We start from the raw sequence: 23,520 nt of genomic DNA on the forward strand, positions 1-23,520 counted from the left end.
CGGGGGAGGCGGGCGGGGAGGGCGGGAGGGTGCGAGGGGCGGCCGGCGGTGCCTCCGTACGAGCCCGGCCCGGCCCGGCCCGGCCCGCCCTGCCCTGCCCTGCGCGCTCCGCCGGCCGCGGGGATGCTCCCGGTGGGGGAGGTACGGCCGCACCCGCGTCCTGGCCCCGCTGCTCCCTCCGCCGGCGGGGTGAGGGCCCGGATCCGCCTCTGCCGCCGCCCAGGGCGGCCGGGCCGGGGCTGTGGATGCCCTGGCGCCGCATATCTCCGATGAGGCCGCGCCCCGGGGAAGGGCTGGGCGGGCACGGGGCCCTGCCACCCGCAGGTGCCCCGCTGGGGTCAGCCTGCGGTGACCGGGACGGGAGATCCTCCTGGGCTTGGGTCCGTGGCCTCTCCCTGGGCCCCAGCTGCCGGGGGAGCCGTTCAGGTTGCCCTTCCCAGGGAGAAAGGGCTGGCAGTGGATGTCCGGAGCAGGGCTTGCTGCAGGAGTGGTCTTGTGGCAGCACACACCTGCGCTCTGCGGAGAGATGCTAAAATTCTGAAGAAGGTGAAGTTTTCTCTGAATGTGTTCTCATAATTTCAGGAGTCTCCAAAGTCTACCAAAAGCACCACAAAGCCTGGCGGCAGCACCAGCAGCAGCAGCAGCAGCGGCAGCAGCAGCAGCAGCAGTAGCGGGAAGGATGGTGGGGCAGAGAATTCAGAGGAGGTAAGGCTTTCACCTTGGGTACAGCAGTGTGCATGTGCAATTCATCTTTGGGGAGGAATTAAATCTTTCATTTTAGCTACTTCAAGCTGTTCCACCAGATAACACATGTCACCAGGATCTTAAGAAGTCAGAGAAGGAAAATTGGCCCAAAGGGAGCAATGACTATGAATGAGACTGGATGAGTGTCATACCCTACAGACCTGCAAAAGACATTTGGCACAAAGCTGAGGGCGAGTGCTGCTCACAGAGGTGGGCAGGGCATGGCAAAGTTGGCTGCAGAAAGGGACAAGCCATGATTATCAAGGAGGTGGAAGCCTGACAGATGGGAGCAGCTTCCATGCTCCTGTCAGAGCAAAGTGCTATAAACTGTTGTCACTTTGTGTCAGAGTGGGAGAGTAGTGAGAAGCAATAGGAAAAGATCTGTTCTTCTGAGGCGTTTTCTGGAGGAGTGAGATTAGGAAGTAATGGATAGGAACACTTGAAAGAATAAAGTGCTAGAGATTAAATGGCTCTCTTCTGGTATAACAGCCTTGTTGCTGAACGCAGCATTCCTCACAAGAAGGCACAGTCTGTATTCCCAGATGTGCAGTCTCACTCTCAGTTTGGAAGTTGCCAAGGTAGATATGGCCTCAGCAGAATATGATAGTGTGATAAGCTGCTCTTAGAATTAGGGCAAATTTATGTTCAGTGGAACTTTTCTGGTAGTCTGAGTTTGTCTGGCATTCAGGCAGTGGTTGTGGAATTTGAGAATTGTCTCTGTAGAATGTTATACACGTCTCAGGAAGCATGCATGTATGTGTGGTTTATTTATTTTAATACTGCAATTTGGCAAACAAGCTGTGCCACTTCTATATCCATAGAAGCTTGTGTGCTCTAGTCTTGTCTGGAACACATTGCGCTTGTAATTTGGAGGGTTGGGCATGGGAGACATGTAGGGCTAATGAAGACTAGGAGGAAATGTGTAGTACAGTGGCATGGTTGTAGTCAACGTTTAGAGTCTACTCCAAAGCGGAGATCTGCATTGCAGAGCCTCAGAAAATAACCCTACTATGAGCCACTCAGTTTTGTGCTCATGCCTAACCTGCCATGTGGCCAGCAAGGAATTGGAGGCTTACTTTGTGTGCCTTGGAGTAGGCAGCAGTTTTGTAGATCCTCCATCCTGCCCTTTGCCTCTATCCATTTTGTTCTGTGTACACAGCTGAAAACAGCTTTGGTGGGAGAGCTGTCTGTGGACTCCAAGGAAGTGAGAGAACTCCTGCGTTGGCATTATGGGGTCAGACTTACCTTTTATTTATGTGAAGCTCTTTTGCTGAGTTCAAAGCTCTGGAAAGGTGTAGGAAAGTCTGGGTCTTGAAATGGATAGCCAACAAAGCAGGTCATCCTGATGTGCCCATCGGAATCAGCAGTGGGCTGTGTCACTGCTCTCCTGGTTACAAGTGTTGCAGTAAGAAGGGAAGAATGTCACATGCTACAAGCTTCCTTCTGTGACCTGAAATGGCATGTAATATTTGCCTGGATGCAGAAGAAACTTAGAAGTGATGTGTCTAAAATTCCCTCCCACAAAACATACCCAGCCACTTCCTCATACTCCAGACGAAATCCAGCCCTCCTTTAAGATGGAAAGCTGGGTCTCCTTTGATCATAGGAACAGAGAGCAAAGCAGAAAGGAGACACCTCTGCAGTGTGTACTGCCACAGGTCTCTTCCTTTCTCTTTTGAGTCTGCAGTGAAGTTTGTTCCTTCTTGGTGCTTTCCTGTCTCTGGAGTACTCTGCTGCAGAATGGAAGAGAGCTCTTTGCTTGATAAGAAGAAATGTATACCAGTTTGAATGCGATTTTCTTGCTCTTCAGGAAACACAGAAAGGTATTTTGACTTTCACATTGTGTGAAGAATTAGGTAATGTGTGCTGGGAGCAAAACTCCTTCCTTATGTCAGAAGCAAGAGGTGGTTTGACTTGTGAAACACTGGGAGTGGTATTGTCTGGTGGGGTTGTTGGGCTGAGCCCAGCCTGGATACCTCTGCTGCCATTGTGAGAGTTTCATGTCCTGTGAATTCCCCTGTGGAGTTATGGTTGGTTGATTGCCTTTTTAGGGTGAAAATTTGGTGCACTATAGAGATCTTTCCTTTTTCTTCATATCTCAGTAGATGCTTAATGGGCTTGCATCAGAGGGGCAGCATGTGGGCAGCCCTCTTGCAGTTTGTGCTTTCTTCTCTCACACCATGCTCCATGGAGCAGGGGAAGGAATCAACTTTAATTTATCCCAGTACCAGAAAGTTGTGACTTACTTTGCAGGCAACTTGTCTGGCTGGTGGGATGAGTAAAGGTTGCTGCAGAGCAGCTCTGTTTTGATGGATCTGGGCAAATGCAATGGACGAGGAGCTCCTATGGGGATCTCTGTGGAGGGAGATGAAGAGGGTAGGAGTCAGTCCAGAACCCCCTAAGCAAAGTGCTTTGTTCTCTGCAGCAAAGGAGCTTTTAGTGGAGCAGATCTGGAAGGGCAGATATGTTAAAAAGCAGGCACATCCACAAGGGAAGGCAAGTGTTGGATTCTCTCTTAAGTACAGGGGTACTGCAGTGTTTTACTCCAGGATGAGCTTCTGTCTGATGGTGAATAGCCAGCTGAGCTTGGCCAGGCCTTGGCTTTGGGGGGGCAGTTTGTGTCTGAAGAGACAAGGAGGAGTGGAGTAGAACATGAGATCAGGGAGTGGGAAATGAAAGGTATGTTTAATTCAGTCTCTATGGAACATGATGAGTATATGAATGCAGAGAATTTCTGTGTAGCTATTTAAGGAGAAAAAAAGAAATCATGTCAGAGACCAAGGCAGCGTTGAATGAGAGGATGAGAAAGAGTTACTCCTCCTGGCCAGAAAGACTGGGAGAGGCAGCTGGGTGGGGAAGAGACTTAATGACCTGGAAGTGGGAGCAGGCATTAGCAGCAGTTAAGAGGGGAGTTGCTCTGCAGCCTCAAGGGCAGCTTGGAGCCTTGCTGATGAGATTTGCAGCTCTGGGAGAGGGTGCACCTTTTCAGTAAGCTGCTGTATTTTCATGTTTTGCACATATCTCCATGGGGCTTGTTACTGCAGTACCTGGAGTTCATTATTCAGAGACAGGCATTACAGTGTGTTCATGTTACTTCTGAGGCAGAGAGCCTCATTTTAATAGGGAAGCTGTGTAACAGCAGACAAAGAGAGCAGGTACTGACTTGAGGGATGGGAAAGGAAGAGTCATCTGAGGAGGAGGAGCTGAGAGCAGATCTGGGCTGGGAAGCTGAGCAAGCAGGGGATGCTCAAGGGACCAGTGAGGCAGAAAGGGCTTCCCGAGTGGCGATGCACCCAGCTGCAGTAGGAGTGCCTGCAGAGGTGAGGTCATGCACGGGTAGGGGAGCGCAGGAGAAGCTAGCACAGCTCAGGGTGGCTGGGGGTAGAGGATCTCTGTTCTCTGAGGTGAAGAGGAATGGCACAGAGCAAGCTCGGGGCCTGGGGCTCATTGACTTGTTCAGGCAAGCTCCTAACAAAGAGAAGTGGTGGGAAGCAGTGCTCTCAAGGCAAGGAGCCTATGTGCAGGAGTTCTAATTTGGTTTCATTTAGGGGTCCTTTTGGCACAAGGAGCTGCTCCACTGCTGTGGGGAAAGTAAGACTGCCCCACCGTGCTTGGTGCAAACACCTTTATGCTATTCTCTGCTCACTGCAGCATGTGCAGTGTAACAGTCACAGCAAACAGTGTCCCCCAAGCTGTTGGCTTTGTCACGGTGTGTGAGCCCTGCTTGTCAGAAGGGGGCTGAGCCTGCTCAGGTAGAGGGGCACCTGTATCCATGGAGCAGTTGGCTGGTGTTGGTGTCAGGGAAGGAGTCTGTACATGAAGAGAAAAGCTTTCAGGTTTAGTAGTCTGCTGTGTTTTCAGGCATGGAAACTTCAGGGAGGAAAGTGTTAGGAAAATTAAAATAAACCTTTACTGATTCATGTGGCCGAGGTAGGAGGTGTTGAAGGCAGCAGGACAGCAGGCCTGCCACAGGAAGCACCTCCTGAAAGCAGGGATTCAATTTGATGACAGAAAGTGCCTGTACAAATAGTCCATCATAAATATGTGAGCACTACAGAATATATCTGACCTCTCCAGCCATCAGGTTTTCTCTAGCTATCTCAGTTTTGTGATTTTTGTATGTGTATGACTATTTCTTAAATAGCTGGCAGCTAAACCTGAAGCTATGTTTTGTCTCTCGTCATGTAAGACGTTGAAGACTGGTGGCAAGGACTTTTCCAGCCCCCTGATGCAGCCTGTGTTTATATGGAGTAAACACACCATGCTCCAAAGATTTGCCTGTGGTGTTTTTGGGTGGGTGAGGAGTACACAGGCACGTACTATCAGCTAGGAGGGCCCATGTGTCCTGCTTCCTTCGTTGTTACCTGGGAGGTCACCAGTGCATCTTATGTTTCTCTCTGTACCATCTTTTCTCTGTGGTGGCTCAGCATTCATGTTTTTCCCTTCTTCCCCATGGAAGGAGAGTGATGTAGAGTCAAGGACTCTCAAAGGCATCTGGACAAAATTTTGAGTGGCTCACACTGCCCTAATACCCAAGTATTCAGGGTGAGGAATGAACTTCTCTATGTTGGAAGCTGGCCAGCTAGGCTTTGTCCTGACTTAACTGAGCAAAGACCATTCTTTAGGATAAGTTGCCTCCAGTTTGTAGTCTGGGCCTGCTTTGTTTGGCAGACACTGCTGTTTTTATCACAAGCTCATCTGGCTCCCTCCTCTCATCATGGACAACGCTGGTCTGTGAAGGGAATCAAAACAAATGTAAACTGTAGAGAGTTCAAATCCTGTTGTCTCCCCCCACCTTGGCTTGGAGCTGCGCTTGAAACGGAACCACTCAATATTTCCTTCAAACAGAGCCAGACCAGAACCAATTTTTTTCTGATTTCTCATTCAAAGTAATGGCATGGCAAAAAAAAAAAAAAAAAAAATGTTTTGTATTGGGCCCTGTTTTCCACGGGGCGTCTTTGCACTTGCTGTACAGATCCCAATCTGTAGAGCAGCATCTCCTTGTAGACAGCTTTCCCTGTAGCTACCTTGCTGCCTTCCCACATGCTGCAGGTGCAGTAACTCTTGCTCTTGCACTGCAGTGCTGTGCTGCTGCACCTCTTTGGAAACCAGTTCAGGGAAAGGACTGTGCAGAGTAGCTGCAGCTCAGCCAGGAAGAGTCTGGCCCTCTGGAGGATGGAGAGCTCTGTTGAACTCCTGCACTCCTTCAAAACACTGCTGGTCACTGTTCTGGTGAGGTGTGCATTTGTACCATTGTGCTCTATGTGACAGCTGGGAATTATGGGGAAAGAAGGAGGTGATGTTCAAGGATTTCACTCACCTTTGCTCCCCATCCATTGTGCTATTCCTGTTGTATCCTAAACAGGTTCATCCTGCAGCTCCTTGGCTTGGTGTACCAGCAGGAAGGAGGTGGCTCATGCAGTGCAGCCAGGGTAGGCTGGATGCTGGTTCCAGCTAATCCCTCTGCTTCCTGGCAGGATGTTGCCCTCTTTTGTGCTGAGTTTTCCACAGGTTGGGTCAGTGTGAAATTTAAGGGGCAGTTGAGTCATTATGCTCCAAGTGGGAATTGGAATCAGCAGAGCTTCAGCAAGGTCGGAAGAGAGCTGAGCTGAGCTAACACTGGCTTGAGTTTCTGGTCACATGCTAAACATGAGAAAGTGCCTCTGTTAGTGCAGTTGGAAAGGAGTATGCAGGCAGAGTTTGTGTGGCTAAAAGGAGTGATGTGGGAAAAGCCCATCTACTGAAATCCAGACAGCAGTGAGGCAGCAGAGATGGGAGAGAGCAGCCAGGATGGGCTGGGAGAGCCCACAGCCCGGGACCTAAGGTTGAGTATGTTTGTATGTATGGTCCATGTGGTTTGTAGATGCTCCTGGACAATGAATACAGCAATGATTGTAGTGGTCTTCAATATTGCCTTTCCAAGGTCATTATGTCTGCTCTGTGCTACATACTTCTTTACTTTTTCCCAGGTGATTCCCTGCACAAGGACAAAGAAGAATATTGCTGGTTTTCTAAACTTGCGTGTTGTGTGTTGTACAGAATGCTGCAGAGACAGCAGCATGCTGAGATTTGTGTTTGGACCACAAAAAGTTCTTACTTCTGCTTCATGTAACTTGTTGCAAGATGTGACTTTTCTTTCTATGTCCATAGTACTGGTGTCTTTGTGGTACCTTGCAGACATGAGTAAAACTGGTGTTTACTTTGCAGGTATGCTGCAAGTGCAACCAGTAGCTCTAGAGCTGGCAGAGCTGGAACACGTGAGATGCACTTAACTGCAAGTGCAACAGTGAAAAACCTGCCTGTTTTTTTCATTCCAAGAAGAGGCTGATGGCATCTGCTTATGAAGCTTGTAGGTAAAAGCTTCTGAGTTGTTTTACTGTCTTCTCCCTCATCAGGCCCAGCAGCCTCAGCAGCAGCCGCAGCAGCCACAGCAGCAGCCACAACAGCAGCCAACTTCAAATAAGCGGCCCAGTAACAGCGCTCCCCCCCCAACCCAGCTGAATAAAATCAAGTACTCAGGGGGACCCCAGATTGTGAAGAAGGAGCGCCGGCACAGCTCTTCCCGTTTCAATCTGAGCAAAAACCGGGAACTGCAAAAACTCCCAGCCCTCAAAGGTAAAGAGCCAGTGGGATGGGAGTGACCTGCAGGACAAGCTGCAGTTTTTCCAGGCAGAGTGTAAGGGCTCTTCCCAAAGCAACCTTTACAGTGTCCAGCTAGTTATAAGGGCAGTGCAGCAAGGATGGTTCTGGGAAAGGTCCTTGGCTTGTTAGTAGGTAGAGAATTGATGGATGGCCTAAAATAATCAGAGTATTCTCAATGCAAACTTCGTATTTACTCTCTCAGCTGAGCTATTTAAACTTTTGTGCTTCTGTGTACTGAGGATTGCCTCAGATTATTCAGCAGGTTGTGCAGGAAGGTGATGAAGTTCAGAGACTTTGGTGCAGACTGTCCTTGGTTCCTATATCCACCCATTCCTGGGGAAGGACCAGGCTTCCTCCTCATTGTGTTTTCATTGCAAATTTCGATACTGCAGTTGAACCTGTCCACTTTAGGGCAGGTTGGTATTAGCACTTAGTGTACTTAGTGCATTATGTTGCAATTAAACATGAGTGTGGACAAGGAGAAAGCATTTTCAGCAGTCATTGAGCCAGACCCATTGCTTGATGTTGCTCTTGGACGCAGACAAGCCTTTGGGGAAGACTGAGGCAGCATGTAGTTTCCAATTGTATCAAAAAGAAAATCTGTTAGTATACAGCTCCTGCCACCCTAGCCCCTCTCTTCTGCCCTATCCTCTGGCAGGAGGGCTGGCTACAGTGTGTGCTTCCCAGCTCCCTTTGTGTCTCTGGGGTGCAGGACACAGCTGTCACTGGTCTGTGATGGGAGCTGGTTGAGTTCCTTTTTCAATGTACTCTGTACAGGGAAGAGATCAGTGCTTACCAGGTTAGAAACTGCTACCGCGTTTGAAATCCCCTCATGGGATAGTTGCTTCAGAGGCCTGGCAGTCTCTCTGCCTCCCTTGTCCCACGTCCATAGCAGGTATAACACTGCCTCTCCCTCTCCAGCAGCTCGAGGGCGATGTGATAGGGGAGGGGGAAACCACAGGGAGCAAACCACAGTGATACCTGGGCAAACCAGGAAGATGATCTGCCTGTCTCCAAGGACAGATGTCCCTGCTTTCTCTGACAGATGCTCCTCCACACGAACGAGAAGAGCTTTTCATCCAGAAGCTGCGGCAGTGCTGTGTTCTTTTTGACTTCATCTCTGACCCCCTCAGTGACCTGAAGTTCAAGGAGGTGAAGCGAGCAGGTCTCAATGAGATGGTGGAATACATCACACACAACCGTGATGTTGTCACCGAGGCCATCTATCCTGAAGCTGTTATCATGGTAGGGCATGGAGCCAGTGTTTGTGTGGCTTGTGTGCCAAAGAAATAGGGAAGTGTGGGAGGAGGAGGGATAGCGATTTGTCAGAGAGGAGTGTGACCCCAGTCCTACCCATTCCTTATCTGCCCATCTCCAGAAAGAGAAGTGTGTGTGGGGGTGGTGGTAGTGACAGTGCCTGCTCTGGGGAAAGGTGGAAGCTCTTGTCTCTGGCACAGACTGCATTTGGGGAGGTCCTGTGCAGACTGTAACCCTACATCCTGCAGGAAGGGATCAGTGTGTGGGCACAGCTGTGACAAATCACAATGTGTTGCACTGCAATGAGAGATTTGCTCTGTGGAGGACCACCCTGAGGTGTCAGAATGTAATTCATACAACTTTTTCACTCACATCAGTTTTCAGTGAACCTCTTCCGGACACTTCCACCATCGTCCAATCCCACAGGAGCAGAATTTGACCCTGAAGAAGATGAGCCTACATTAGAGGCTGCCTGGCCACACCTTCAGGTGAGGAGGGATGGGGGATATAGATCTGGTTAATTTATCTCCAGGAAGTTGAGAGTCCATGTAAAGCTGGAGGCTGCCAGCCCTACCACTGCTGCTTCACCAGCCTGTGAGGGTTGCTGGGGAAGAGACCAGCCCTGCCACCCAGGGGTCAGAGGTGGCTCTTCTGTAGTGCAGGAAGCAAGGGTGTCCTGGGAACTGGCTGATGCCTGTATGCAGCATTCACAGATGGCTTTAGACAGACTGGGTGAAAAGGGCTAGGAATGTGACAGTGAGCATGGTTTAACAGAGCTCAGCAGTGGAAGTCAGGAGGAAAGCTCAAGGCACTTGCACAGGCATGTGTTGTCAAGCAGACAAAGGCAGAAAAAGAGGCAGGTACTGCAGAATGAAGCAGAAAATACAGAGAAGAAATAAGGTGTCATTCTGCAGCAGTGGTTAATCACTTCTCACTGCTGCAGTTGACATAGGGATGAGAGCGTTGATAGAAATAGCGTGTCTTCAGCACCAGAGTGCTGTGAATGCTAGGCAGCAATTTTTTCTCAGAATTGAGTCAGCAGCAGCCAGCATGGATTCAGTGGCATCTGAATGCTGAGCTTTTTGGTCAGCACCTCAGTTTTTTCTTTACTGCTGTCCTTGGCAGATAGGCCCTACCTGTAGATGCATGGTCCTATCATTCCTTTAATTCCAAAGTCAGACCCTTCAAGTGCATTGATCTTTTTTGGCCTACTGGCCCCTCAGAACCAGTAGGAGGGATAAGAGTGGACTCAGTCCTCTCAGAGAACAGCAGGACCAGAAGTTAACGTTTCAGCCCTCTTAAAGCAAGCTGCCCTTTGTTTTCCAAGTGGGACACAGCATGCAGCTCTCCTGGCTTAGTGAGGCCAAGCCAACCTTGAGTCAGTACCCAGGAGGCAGAAGACACTGCATGTTTTCTTGGGGTCCATTTAATTTCTCTGCTCTTCTGTTACTCCTTAGCGTGTCTTAAGGGCATCCAGTGAGTCTGAGACTTTGCCATCTCTGGAGATTCCTGATCTCTCTAGGGACATTTGCTGAAGATGTGAGAAGAGTTTCCCAGTCCTAATGTCTTAATCTGAGTAGGTGGGTGGTATCTTTTTGGGGACCTGAGGTGATGAGTTCTCACACAGATTTGGGCAGTTATGTGCCACCAGAGACCCCTGCCCATTCAAGCAAAGGCAGCTGAGTTGATCCCACTGGGTAAGGAAATACTGTGTTTTGTACTCCTGTTCAAGCTTCCCAGCCTTTCCCTGAATCCTTAAGGAGAAGGAAACCAAAATCTGAAGGAAACACTGTTGAGAGTACAGGGGGATTTCTAAGTAATCTCTCCTTTTCCCCTGACAGCTGGTGTATGAGTTCTTCCTCAGGTTCCTGGAATCGCCTGACTTTCAACCAAATGTAGCCAAGAAATACATTGACCAGAAGTTTGTGCTATCTGTAAGTAATTGTCCCTGCCACTGTGCACCACCTTTATGAAGAACATGCAGCAGATTTTAGTGCTAGATGATGTGACCCTTTTTTATTTGTCTTGAATGAGCAGGCAGGACTTTCTGTACAGGGCAAGGCTGTGTGCAAGCTGTAGTCACTGGAACCATAACTCATTGTACAGGTGAAGAGGGGCACGGGGGCCTTGCAGGGGAAATCTGGGGACATGTAGCTTTGTAGAATGTGCAGGCCATCACTGTGCTTCTGAAGGTGAAAGAAATTGTGATGGTTCCAGCTTGTGACTAGGAAGTCACATGTTTCAGGGAAATGACCACTGTGCTCAGGGTGCTGAAGGCATCACTCAACTGCAAGAACTGTTTTTGCCAAACAGGAACAGTGCCCAGTGTTGCTAGTAGCTTTGCCCAGACAGGCAGTGTGCAGGCACTGACTGAATTTCTTTCCCCACAGCTGCTGGATCTCTTTGACAGTGAAGACCCCAGAGAACGAGACTTCCTAAAAACTATTCTTCACAGGATCTATGGGAAGTTCCTGGGTCTGAGAGCATATGTGAGGAGGCAGATCAATAATATATTTTACAGGTGAGGTCTTTCTTAGTACCATTTAGACTCCCTGTCTACAGCAATTTTCCTTCCTCTTGCTTATCAAACTGTATCTAGCATTTGGCAATGACTTCTCATCCTTCTCTTTAGGTTCATCTATGAAACAGAACACCACAATGGGATTGCAGAGCTACTGGAGATCCTGGGAAGGTAAGGCCACTTTTGGGAGTCCCAGAGGGCCCATAGTGAGAGAGACTCCCAACCCAGTGTGCTATGTGAAAAAGTAGTGCCTTCCTTCAGCAGTCTTTGCAGGAGGCACCTTTTCCAGAGAATCTCATTCTGACAGAGCATAAGGTAAAATACTCCCCAGCGTGCTGATAAATACAGTGGTAGCCTTCTCCTCTCCAGATGTCTCTGGTTCTTTTGAGCTTGAGTCCAGTCACACTTGCTATCTTCCTGCAGCAGGCAGTTAAAGAGAAGAGCTCCTCACAGCTCTGAGAAGCTTTAGCAATGGGCAGCCTTTTCCAGGGCTTAGCTTCCCTTCTATTTGTGGCCCTGTTGTGCTGCTGTCCTCCTGTTCTGTAAAGCACAAGACTCAAACACTGAGCTGCTTTGGTGCTGGCCTTCCCCAGAGGTTCTGCCTAAGTGTGTATGGGCTCAGCCTGGCAGGGACAGAGTAGAGTGCAGGCTCCATCAGAGGCGTTTCCCTGTGGTGCCTGCCAAGAACACTCGCTGAGCTCACTGTGCAGGGTGGGCTGCAGTGACCATGCTTTTGGTAGGTGCTTCCTTAAGGGGCTGGTGAGAGCTAGTGTGTCTTGTGAGGTGAGAGACACTGTATTTCTGCTGGGTCAAAATTTTAACGAGAACCTTGTTTCTTCTCAGCATAATCAATGGGTTTGCTTTGCCTCTGAAGGAAGAGCACAAAATGTTCCTCATCAGAGTTTTGTTACCACTGCACAAAGTGAAGTCTCTCAGTGTGTACCATCCTCAGGTGAGAAGTGCTTCAAGTTCCCAGGGTAGATGGGGATTTTGCAAAAGCTTATAGCTATTAAAAGCTCTATATATTTATATTAGTTTATAAGTTAATTGTTTATAGCTATCCACCAGGCCACACTGTACAAAGTTCTTGCTGTGAGATGTTCTGGGCTCTTCACTAGTCTCATACTGTAGTAGTTGTTCCATTCTTATGGTGTCTGGGCCTGTGCCACTGCATGATAGGGGAGGGTATCCTGACATTTCCCACTGTCTTAATGCTGTGGCTTGCTTTGCCTTTCTGTGCTGGAAGCTTGCGAAATATTGGGGGCCTGCTGAAACCAGAGAGGTAATTTCCTAGCTGCAGTCATCAGCCTATGCGTGTGGTGTATCAGCTATTAGTCACCACTGAGATATGTGGAGAAGTTGGCTTGCTAGTCTGCTAGATTAGTTTAGAGATTAATTATTTCCAATTTTGAGTGCATAACAGAAGACTAGAGAAGATCAGAACTTGAGATAGGAAGTGAAAAAATCTGGGTACTAAGTAGAAATGTCTGTTCTCTAAGCCCTGTTTCTATGGGGCAGGGCTTTGTGTCAGTCAGGTTTGTTCCTCCCCATTTTGTGCAGCTGTGCTTTCATCTGAATGCATTGGCTGTGGACTGCTCTGGGTGACTGAAGTTTTATCCTTTAAATTGCACAGATGTCCTGGGCTCAGGCCCTGCCTGGTTGGTCTTCACTTGCCATCAGTAAACTGGATTTGTTTAAAGATGCAGCATAATGGGCACCTTCCAGCCTAGGAGGTGGCAACACTTAGTCTTGGGTACACTCGAGGAAGCTCTAATCTTGCCATGTTTTTTTCTTACAGCTGGCATACTGTGTTGTACAGTTCTTAGAGAAAGACAGCAGCTTGACAGAGCCGGTGAGTAACCTTGCTTCACTTCTGTGTGACAGTCAAGTCCCAAAAAACTTCATGGCTTCCTTAGAGCAGCCCTTTTTTCACCCTTGCTGTAAAGAGCCTGGAAGTCAGTGGTATTGTTTACTGGGTTTGCCTGGTTCCCTGGGGGAGAAGGGGCTGTACTGCTCATGTGCAAGCCTTTAGCAGTCTCTGCTGAGGGCTTCGGGAAGGTGGGCTGTAATCTTCCTTTATGCTTCACATCTCGATGTAGCAGAAGGAACAGGATACCAAGCTGTTCTTCCAGGGCAGAGCTTCTGGCTAATGAGAGATACTGCAGAGACAAAATACATGATCATCTGATGGAACCAGAGCTTATGGGGGCTCTGAAATAGTAAGAGTCCCCTCCAGACTGCTGGAGTTGGCTGTGGAATTGTGGGGATGAGGTTAGGAACCTGGAACACAAGGTCTACTTAGACATGCCACTGTTCCTTCATGAACGTGTTCTCCTTCCAGGTTTAGCATCAGTTTGTTACCTTCTAGAGGTAAGTCACATTGTAGACACATTTGCCTTCAGGATATAGTGCTGGGAAACAGCAGGTTCTCAAATGTGAGCATTGTACATGTAGACCTCATATATTCTAGTTACTGACTGCATGGACCTGCAGTGTTAACCAGGCTAAACGCCAGCTTGGCAGAGGGTGCAAGAAGGAGACAAGTGTTTCTCCACCCACTGCAGGCCAGGAAATGTCTTCTACAGAGCTGAGCTTCACAGACTCAAAACAGCAGATGGGCAGAGAACACATACTTCTGTCACTGTAGCAGGGAGCACCAAAAGTGTGAGTGTTTTAATGAGTAATGCTGGCTGAGGTCGTTCTGTTCTCTGGCTCAAATGTGTGTGCTCATGGTGAGCCTGCCTGTGCTGGGTAGAAGCTGGTCAGCTGTTGTCAGCTTTCTGGCTCCACAGCTCTGACACCAGCAGTGCTGAAGCAGACCTCCTAGCTTTTCCTTTAAACATGGGCCCTCCATTTCCTTTGTTCCCAAAAGCCTGCTCTGAAACAAATTGCATAAAGTAGCTTCCTGATCATGCTGAGTACTTCCTGTGGCTGACATCCAGTCCTACAGCCTCCTGCCAAAGCACCTCAAAGGTTGAGGGAGAAGAGAGAAATAGAAATCTCTCAATATTCCTAGGCTTCACTTTGCAGCTTATTCAGATAATAAAGCTCCACAGCTCATCATTTTTTTCTGGATAACTATTTAGTAGCCCCTGGATTACAGACCCAGGTCTGGCTTGGTGCTTGTGGAAAGCAGTGGAATGACCCAATTTAATTTCCTTAAGTGGATGTTGTGTTTCAACCAGGCATACGAAGACCATACTTCCACAACTTGCATTCAGTTGAAGCACCTTGCTTGTGAAGGTTTTGAATAGACCCCCAAGATGACTGGTGTTATTGAAGTCTGGAAGAATTACAGGGCTTGTTCATCAGCAAGAGTTTGAATGCACAGGGAGATGTTACCAGCAGCGCTGGAAAAAGGCCAGATTACTCTCTGGGTCCACACTTGTCTCAGATGGGCCTCCCAGAAGCTTGCTCAGCAAGGCTTGACATGGTAGCTTCTTGCCTCAACAGCAGTCTGAAAGACTGCCAGGTGAGCAAGGCCTCAGATGTGCTCAGTAATAGCAAACACAGACTCACAACACCTCACGCCACCTTAGTTTTAGGTGAAATTACTTCTGAGTCATTGAAGCTAACTCTTGCCTGAATGGCAGACATGAATAATGACAAACGTTGGGGATAATGAACTGCTGGCTTCTCAAGCCTTGAGCTGGCAGAAACATAATGGTCAGATATATCTAATCCTGTTGTTGCGTTGCCCACTACTGTCCCTCTGCTGCTCTGAAGTTCCTCTCAAGGGCTGGCTTCAGGATCAGGCAGCTGAAGTACAGAGGTTTGAAAGGGAAGCTCCTATGGCCAGCTGTGTGTGACTCTAGTGTCCACAGAGTAAGCATTCCTTCTTCCAACAGAGAGTAAATGTCTGCAATATCTTGGATCCTCCCTTTATAGTGTCTAGAAGCAGATGAGTAGGACAGGAAGCAGTATTAAAAATAAATAAAATCTAGTGAGATATAGCCCTTCCCTGTTCTTGTAAGCAATAGTTTTACTCAGCCAGAAGTTGAATTTGCTTTGTCATATTTAATTATAACCATTAGGTGTAAACTCCATAAACTTGTCTGCTCCATTCTGGAGTCTGTTTGGACTTTGAGTCTTCACAAAGTCTTGCAAGAATGAGTTCCATAATCCAGTTACTTTCATGTGAAGTAGTATTTCCTTTCCTTGTCCCAAACTCATCCATTGCTTTTTTTATTTGATGCTCCCCAGTATTGAAGCTCTGTAGTGTTTTGAATAACGACTCTTCAGAAACCTTCTCCATAGCATTTCTAGTTTTATTAGTTGATCTTCCATGGTTACTTTGCACTGTCTGCCAGCTGCTGCCCACTTCAGTTTCACCCTTCTGCGTTGAACTGTGATGGGGGATAAAAAGTGATTTTAAACTTTGTGCTTGTAATACAAAATCATAGCAGCCTAGGCAGAGCTGCTGCTATGAGTGCAACTTGGCAGAGTTTGGGCTTTTGTCTTCTTTCTTCTCTGATCAACCACCCTGACTTTCTGAGAAAGTCTATTCTGTTACTTCTTCTGCTATTGCTGTTGTGACCAGACACTTAAAAATTTATTTTGCCGCTGGTGTTGACTTTGAGCCTCTAACACTGTCTCTGTACTCTTCCCACTCAGGTGATTGTGGGCTTGCTGAAGTTCTGGCCCAAAACTCACAGTCCCAAAGAGGTGATGTTTTTAAATGAGCTGGAAGAGATCCTGGACGTGATTGAGCCATCTGAGTTTGTGAAGGTTATGGAGCCCTTGTTCAGGCAGTTGGCAAAGTGTGTCTCCAGCCCACACTTCCAGGTAAGTTGCAGCTCAGGGAAGAGATTGAGCATTGATTTATAATCCACTTGGCATGTGAAGGTGATACCACAGGTTTTGGGCTTGTATTTGTATTTGACACGGGGAGGTGTGACCAGGGTGAGTATTGGGGTGACACGTGGTGGGAAGCAGTGAGAATCCCCAGCACAACCACAGTGTGAGTTGGTGCAAAGAGAAAACAGAGCGGATCTGTGGACCCTCTTCTGCTGCTCTGTTCAGCACTGTGTTCTGCAGCAGGCTGAGGCTGGAGCACAGGTGCTCTGCCACCTCCTGTTTAGGCTAGCAAGGACAGAGGATATCCATCCAGGGTCACCCTGTTGAAGTAAAACCAAGCACTCCGCAGTATTGGAGAGAGGCCAACCAAAGAGACTGTGCTGGGAAAGCCCTTTGTTTTAATCTGGCACAGGTAGTAAAGAATGAGGTATACTGGAGAAGTGCTGGAGTCTGTTTCTTCCTTGTTTCCACTGAACGGAAACTGGTTGTAGTAGCTGGCTAATATAATCTCTGTGGATGGAAGGTTTAAAAAGTACAGAGTGGTGGAACCTGCTAGCAGGTGTTCTTGGCTCACTGTTTGACTGCCATGAAGAGTGCCCAGGAAGAAGACAGCTTGCTGGTGAAACACATGGTCGACCCCTGTATAGGTGAAGTGTTAAAGAGGAAATGACACAGCCATCTCCCAAGTGAGAGTGACTGCACAGTGAGGCAGGCTGGCTTTCAGTCTGTCTTTTGGTATAGAGAGGTACAAAGTCATGTGTTTACAAGCCAAAGATAAGGTCAGTCTAGGTCACACATGTATATAAAAAATCAGTTTTGTGTAAAGGACTAGGGGAGCATGATGGAAACCAGCTGGATTACTGGTGTGGTGGTGGGAACCAGAGGACTAATGTGACCTTTGGGTGTGGAGGCAGCTACCAGAAGGAACTAAGGAGCTTGAATAAAGTAGGGTAAAGGCTGCAGGAGAGACATCCTGTACTTGTTAGCAGCCCTCATCTGCTGCCAAACTCTGAAGAACAATACTGAGAAACCTGGAGAAGGTGCAAACACTTTAGAGCGTAAGAGAATTAACCCCAAAGGTGTCCCATACAGTCAGGCTGAACACTCTACAGCTTTCTGAAGAGAAAAATAAGGAATTGACTTCTTGGTGAGTCTGAGCACTTTGGTGTTTTCTCTGAGTGGAGAAGCTGGTGTTAATCTAGCAGAAAAAGGCTTAACCAGATCTTGAAAACCAAAAGCTAGGTAAGTGAACACAAAGTGAGTTTCATTTCATTTACTTGTGTGGAACAATATGTTAAGGGGATATAGCAAGTTCTTCATTATCTGAAATGTAAAACAGAGTTTGGATGTCTCTTTTCCTAGGTTTTTAAGCCATTCTCAAGCTAGCACTAAATGCAGAAATTAGCCTGCATTGTCTGTCACTGTGTGGAAACTTGTTAGACTTGTTTGTCTTGTTAGAGCAGGATGGCTGCATCAAGGTTTTCCATATTTTCACCTTTACTAAATCAGGGGGTTGAACTGTGGGACTGGTGACTGAAGCATGCTTCAAAGCCCTGAGAGACTGTTGTGGAAAAGCCAGGGAGGAATGGAACTTTACAGAGGAAATTAAGAAGGCTTGAAGCTAATCTGAACTGGGACCTGGAGTAGATGTCATTACTGTCCTTAAGTGTTGTGTAAAGGGTGTTGGAATCATCTGTATACTGACAGTAGGCTTGTCTATTCAAGAACATGAGGTTTTTCTCAGAAAAGTGAGAAGTGTCTAGCAGTGGCTAAGGCAAAGGAAGGATGAATGGCCTCATAGAAATTCATGAAGGTCAGCCCTGTGCTGTGGGGACACATGTGGGCTCCTTGGTTGGGTGATGGCTTCCCTGTGTACCACAGGTGTTACTGGAAGGGGCTTCTTCAAGGATGGCTTTCTCTCCCACTGCAGGTGGCAGAGCGAGCACTGTACTATTGGAACAATGAATATATCATGAGCCTGATCAGCGATAATGCAGCCAAAATCCTCCCCATCATGTTTCCAGCACTCTACAAGAACTCCAAGAGTCACTGGAACAAGTAGGTCTTCCCCCATGCTCTGACACTTGCTGGATTGTTTGACCCACTGGCAATCTTGGGGCACGCTGCTGCAGTGCAACAATGCATGGTGGCACCAGCTGCTGAGACGGGGGTTTGGTGGTGGTATCAGTGTGTATCATGGGAAAAGGAGATTTCCTGAACCCTCAGAGTTTTCTATCAGCACCCCAGGAAAACCAAGTCTCTCGTGCCCAGCCTGCCAATGTTCTGTTAGGGGGACCCTTTTTTGAACAGTCCTGCTGGGTCAGTTCAACTGACTTATTCAGGGAAGCATGCCAATGGCATAAGAGAAATCACTCAGGAGGTCTTCTCTTTTATTTGATAATGTTCTCTGTTGATGGTGACTGCCAGTGTCTGGGAAAGACTTACCCTGACACTTCATGGAATAACATTCCTTATTAACAGAAAATTGTGACAGGTTAAGGTTCGAGGACTGCCAGCAAAAATATCTGACTGCAAAAACATATTCAAAGCAATTCAGAGAAGCTCTAATTCCCAGTAAAAGTATCCAGTGTGCAGAGTACGTTTCTTACCCACAGGGTAAGAAGATGGGTTCAGCCTGTTGACTGATCCCGGTAGTTACGATGGAGTCTTCCCTAACTCCTATTCTCAGTGTACTTTTATACTATTTTTTATGTTTAGGTGGAGCTTGAAGGCCTGTTAATCATACATGCCTTTGTTACTGATTGGTGTAAAATTCTCTGGCTTTGCTCAGGGCTGTAGTCAGTAAAACACAAGCGCGTGCCCCTGAGGGGTGGTCACACTGGGGTGGTGACTTTGGGAAGGGAATGTGTGTTAATACAACTGTGTTATAATGAACTGAGCTCATCTGAGGAGGGTGATTTCAGCACAAAAATGTGGCTCAGCCACAGACACGTCCTATCTCCCCTGGCTGACAGGCCCTGTGCAGTTTATCATCTGCAAAGCACCATCGAGATCCCCTCCCTGCCAAGACTTCAACTTGGCCATGGTGTTTCCACTCCACCCTCCGTTCCATCCCCCTCAGCAGGAGCTGTGGCTGCAGGTTGTGTCCATGGGGAACCATCCTGGAGCAGGCTTTGAGCACACCAACAGTATTCCATCCAGGGAGTAGCAGCTGCATTTTACCCTGTAATTCCTGTACTGTTACAGCTTCTGTTAGGATATGAATGTAACTTCTCAGTGTCCTCTAATTTTGCCCACAGCTATCTTTCCACAGCATGGAAAAGGGCCACAACAGACCAGAGTGGCTTGCTTCTGCAGGGATTGAGGCACCTGCATTTACCAGCCTTGGGGCCATTGAGTCTGCATAGAGTTTGATACCTGCCTGTCACTAATGTTGCCAGTCTCTCAGAAATGTGCAGTAGATTTTCCATCTGACTTCTGCCTGCTCATTAACTAATGTCCCACCCTTATGTTCTCTGTGACCAGAGAACTTGGCTAATACAGTGCCTGACTCCTTGAATACAGGAAAAACAGAGAAAGCAGAACTAACTGGGCAGCTGTCCATGTCAAATATTGTCCCCTGTGTCTGATTCCTAGATACTACTCTGTTTTATAGTTCTCTTATCAACTTCCTTACTTCTGACTTCTTAATTTAATTCTTTACCTAGTTAAGTCAAGTTTAATTAATTTGATTTAACACACTTCCTGTAATGAATTAGCTAAAAATTAATTCTAGGGAGGCTGGACAAGTCCAGAGCTCAGAAAAAGACTTTATGTTCCTGTCTGAAACCCTTCACCAGTTCTGCAGCAGCCAAGATTCATGATTCTGCTGTTCCTGTCTTTTCTGGTCTGCTTCCCAGTGGCATTACAGAAGAAGTTCTGAAAGTGTTTTCCTCTTTATTTCTCCTTGTCTTTGTTTGAACAGCAGCCACATCTTCTCAGGGCAGGTTGAGTACATCAGGTTCTCCTCTGTAGTTCACCTGCTTGGTCAGATAGCCTGTTTAAGTCCAGCAGGGCTGGATCTCTCTTCCATATTCCATTTGCAGAGCTGGTAGAGACACAGAGCTTAATCTGCTGAATCTCATCTTTTGCCTCTGGGTCAGGTATTTCAGAGACAGCTTGAACAATTGTTTTCATTCCCTAGGAGAGTCTTTGTCCCATAGGGAGTTCACACACAGTGCAATCTATCCACAAATCACTGGCACAGAGCTGACTTTTCTTCTGTGGTATTCTCTGTGCTAGTTCCCATCTCTTCAGGGCTGCTGCCTGTCTGTGCTTTGGGCAGGTCAGTGGAAAAGCTCATGACCAAATACTGGCAGCCCAAAAAAATCCTTGTTTATATGTGGTGTGAACAGTAGGAGGCACTAAAGCCCCCTTGAAAACAGCCCTGAACAGGCTTCTAGCATCCTTCATTTCCCACTTCTAGCTGCAAGAAATGAACACATGAATGTGTATTTTTGCACTTATGAATCTGACCGCAGCAGGCGTGTCCCAGGGTCTTCTTTCTTCTCCATCTCTTTCTCCCTGTTGTATAGCTCTTGCTGTGTTTGTGGAAGGGGTTTTGCCTTGGTAAGAGCTGGGATTGTGTAAGAATCTTTTGTCACATCGCTGTAGAATAAGTTGCTGCTGCTGTTACCTCTTGTCTGTGCTGCTGGTGCCAGCTCAGGTGTAAGAACCTGTCCACCATGACTTGTTCTCCTTCCCTTGTTCCTTTGCAGGACAATTCATGGGCTGATCTACAATGCACTGAAACTCTTCATGGAGATGAACCAAAAGCTTTTTGATGACTGCACACAGCAATACAAGGCAGAGAAGCAGAAGTGAGTAAGGTTTCTGCCAAGTAACTTGAGCTCATCCTAAAGTCTCCTTGGGGTACAGTAACAGATGGTAGATGCCAGGAGGCAGAGGGGAAATGAAAAGGTGGTAAGTAATTCTGTCAGAAAGTAGGATTCCTTAGCCATAGCTATGAGTAGGGATGAGGTGTGCCCTGATAAAAACCCTTTTAGTCCTGCTGAAGCAGGTAGCCTAGAAAAGAGTGGCAGAGTTTGCTGAGTCATGAGCAAATAGACTGCCATGTAGAGAATACTCAGCTTTGTTCTGCCTTGGAAATACCAGTTCATAAATATTGTAGTGATGTCAGTAGAATCGTATTGCTTTAGAAATACTTTTTTGAAGAGTTTTGCTGCACTGGGCATAATGCATCTTTCATGCCACAGGATGCTTTCAATTTTCCAGTGATAAAGATGGAATAATTCCTACAGTTTCAAAGAGCGAATGGTGGGGATAAAAATCTGAGCTCAGCAAGTACCTGTGCCATGATGCTGTAAAGAGGAAAGAACTCCACTTTTTCTGCTGCCTTGTGCTGATTTTGATGCTTCTATGGCTTGCCTTGGTGAGCTGAGTCAGTCCAGTAAGCTAGAAGGAATTTTTTATTTTATTTTTATTTTTTTATTTTAATTTTCTGCTGACTTAGTGACATAAAATAGTAAAATAGTGCTCCTCATTCCTGGATGAGACAGGGCTGCTGGTGGGGAGAGCAGAGATAATCTTTGCTGAGAGTGTGGAGCTCTGGGGTACATTCTGTTGCTTTGTGAAATAGGAATAAATAACTCAAAAATAAGTAATAAGTTGATATATCCGACCTTCAGATGGGTAACCTGCTTATGGAGAAATTAAGGCTTTTTTTAGGATCTAAAATGGGAGCAAGCAAGTTTCCTTTTTTTCCCCATTCTAGGGCGTTTGTGAAGCCCACAAATATCTTCACATATATTTTAAGTCACAGTGACAGTACATTTTCTACAAGATCTACCTAGTGTTTCCATCAGTTTTCTCTCCCTGTTTAGCTGCTGACATGCTGAAGGTGACTGTTCCCAGCACTGGTGTGTGACTGATGGAGAATCGTTCTGAAAAAGCTGACAAAACAGCTCAGTGCTGTCAATAAAAGGATTGGTAGTGCTGCAGTTTTCTGCTCATGTTAAGATGATTTTTTTTTTTTTTTGTCTAGTGCCTCTGTGCATAATTAGGCTTCAGAAAACAGCAGGTGTGGGAGGGATTGCATGTGCAAATGAACTCAGTAAAATAGGAAATGGGGATAAGAAGAGAGGTTGTATGTTCACTGTTAGGCTGCAAGCAGATGTTGAGAGGTCTGATTATGGCTTAGCCGCATTTTTAATTAGTTAATATGCCTACAAGTGGCATGCCAGCTCAGGCCTGTCACTCTTGCACCCCCAGCTGTGCAGCCACAGCCAGGGTGGTCATTAGGGACAAACTCTTCAGGGACATTTGGCAAGGCTATCTCTCTGCTGTTCAGTGCAAATGGGCTGACTGCACCTTTCTAATCTCCCCAGATACCTTGAAACTGTTTGGATTATCAGGAACCTGTAGAAAACCAGTGAGGAAGTTGGGGTAGATAGTGTCTTGTCCTGAATGGGTTATTCGTTTGGGGTGTTTTGGGGTTGGTTTGTTGGAGGTGTTTTTGTGACTCTGTTTTCTGGTAGAGTAATCTGCTGCTTGAAACCTTGGCAGCTTCATTCTCATTCTAAGCCCACATGACTTTCAAGAGCGTGATGTCATTACAGAGTAGAAGAACTTCCTTAAGATGGATAGATAGAGCACTAGCGACACTGGTAACTGGGATGAAAATCATGTAGTTAATAGAAATAAAGCAGAGATTTTAGTGCAGATGTTTAAAATCTAGAAGAGAATAAGAAGGGGTCGTGGATGCTCACCTCTGTTTGCAGTGAATATTCACTGTCCTGGGATTTATAAGTGGCTCTGCTGAATGGTCACTTCAAATGTGTGCCAAAATCTGTGCCAAGTTCAAGAGCTGTGCCTGGGCTGTTTGGACAGATCTCTGGTGTGTTTCGGTTAGACAGAGGAGGAACAATGGGCAGTGGAGCCTCAGTTCTATTGGAAATTATAGTTTGTCCCTCTGCATCTGGGGGGCACCAAGAAAATGTGTCTTTGAAATCCAGACTGGTGTCATGGCATTACCCCAGAAACCAGACACTCTGCTCTACTCCTGGCAGCACAAAGCCAGGGCAAAAGTACCTGTGTGGCCCACTGTTGCCACCCTGGGCTCTGAGGTGAGTGAGGAGCATGCCTGCCTACCCTCTGCTAGTCATAGTGTGTGTCCCCTCTTCTTGCCTCATCTCACCCATAGATTTAGTATTAGGTAGAGTTAGGGGTCTCTGAATGACAGAGCAGCTCTTCCCCTTGCCTGCACTTCTCTGCTGTCTATTGCTTTTATCATCCTGTAAATGAAAACTGCACTTTCCCCAGGAGTTCACACTTGCTCTCACTCTTTTCTCTGCAGGGGAAGGTTCAGGATGAAGGAACGAGAAGAAATGTGGCAGAAAATAGAGGAGCTGGCTCGGTTGAACCCCCAGGTGAGTGACAACAGGACCTAGGATAAATGAGGCAAGAATGTGCTGGGGGTCATGATGCTGCTTCCTCAGCCCACGAGACCAGGCTTTAGCATCTGATCTCAGTCCTGTGGACACTGCTGCAGCAGTGGTCTGTCTCTCTCAAAAACGGTGTCCTGGGAATGTTGGCAGTGT

General features: G+C 47.2%; 1 protein-coding gene across 1 annotated transcript in view; it reads left to right on the forward strand.

Annotated features, from left to right (window-relative positions):
- The window catches only part of PPP2R5D (protein phosphatase 2 regulatory subunit B'delta), a 27,144-nt gene continuing 3,624 nt past the window's right edge, over window positions 1-23,520 (forward strand). Inside the window, exons 1-14 of the mRNA XM_058836865.1 lie at window positions 1-141; window positions 583-705; window positions 7,140-7,359; window positions 8,432-8,631; window positions 9,021-9,131; window positions 10,485-10,577; window positions 11,034-11,164; window positions 11,276-11,335; window positions 12,008-12,116; window positions 12,963-13,016; window positions 15,779-15,949; window positions 17,892-18,019; window positions 20,680-20,781; window positions 23,277-23,349. Of these exons, the coding sequence (XP_058692848.1) occupies window positions 124-141; window positions 583-705; window positions 7,140-7,359; window positions 8,432-8,631; window positions 9,021-9,131; window positions 10,485-10,577; window positions 11,034-11,164; window positions 11,276-11,335; window positions 12,008-12,116; window positions 12,963-13,016; window positions 15,779-15,949; window positions 17,892-18,019; window positions 20,680-20,781; window positions 23,277-23,349 (1,593 nt within the window). The 5' untranslated portion in view covers window positions 1-123. The remainder of the gene's footprint in view (window positions 142-582; window positions 706-7,139; window positions 7,360-8,431; window positions 8,632-9,020; window positions 9,132-10,484; window positions 10,578-11,033; window positions 11,165-11,275; window positions 11,336-12,007; window positions 12,117-12,962; window positions 13,017-15,778; window positions 15,950-17,891; window positions 18,020-20,679; window positions 20,782-23,276; window positions 23,350-23,520) is intronic.

The sequence above is a fragment of the Poecile atricapillus genome, chromosome 3 (assembly GCF_030490865.1).
Source record: "Poecile atricapillus isolate bPoeAtr1 chromosome 3, bPoeAtr1.hap1, whole genome shotgun sequence".
NCBI classification, from domain to species: domain Eukaryota; kingdom Metazoa; phylum Chordata; class Aves; order Passeriformes; family Paridae; genus Poecile; species Poecile atricapillus.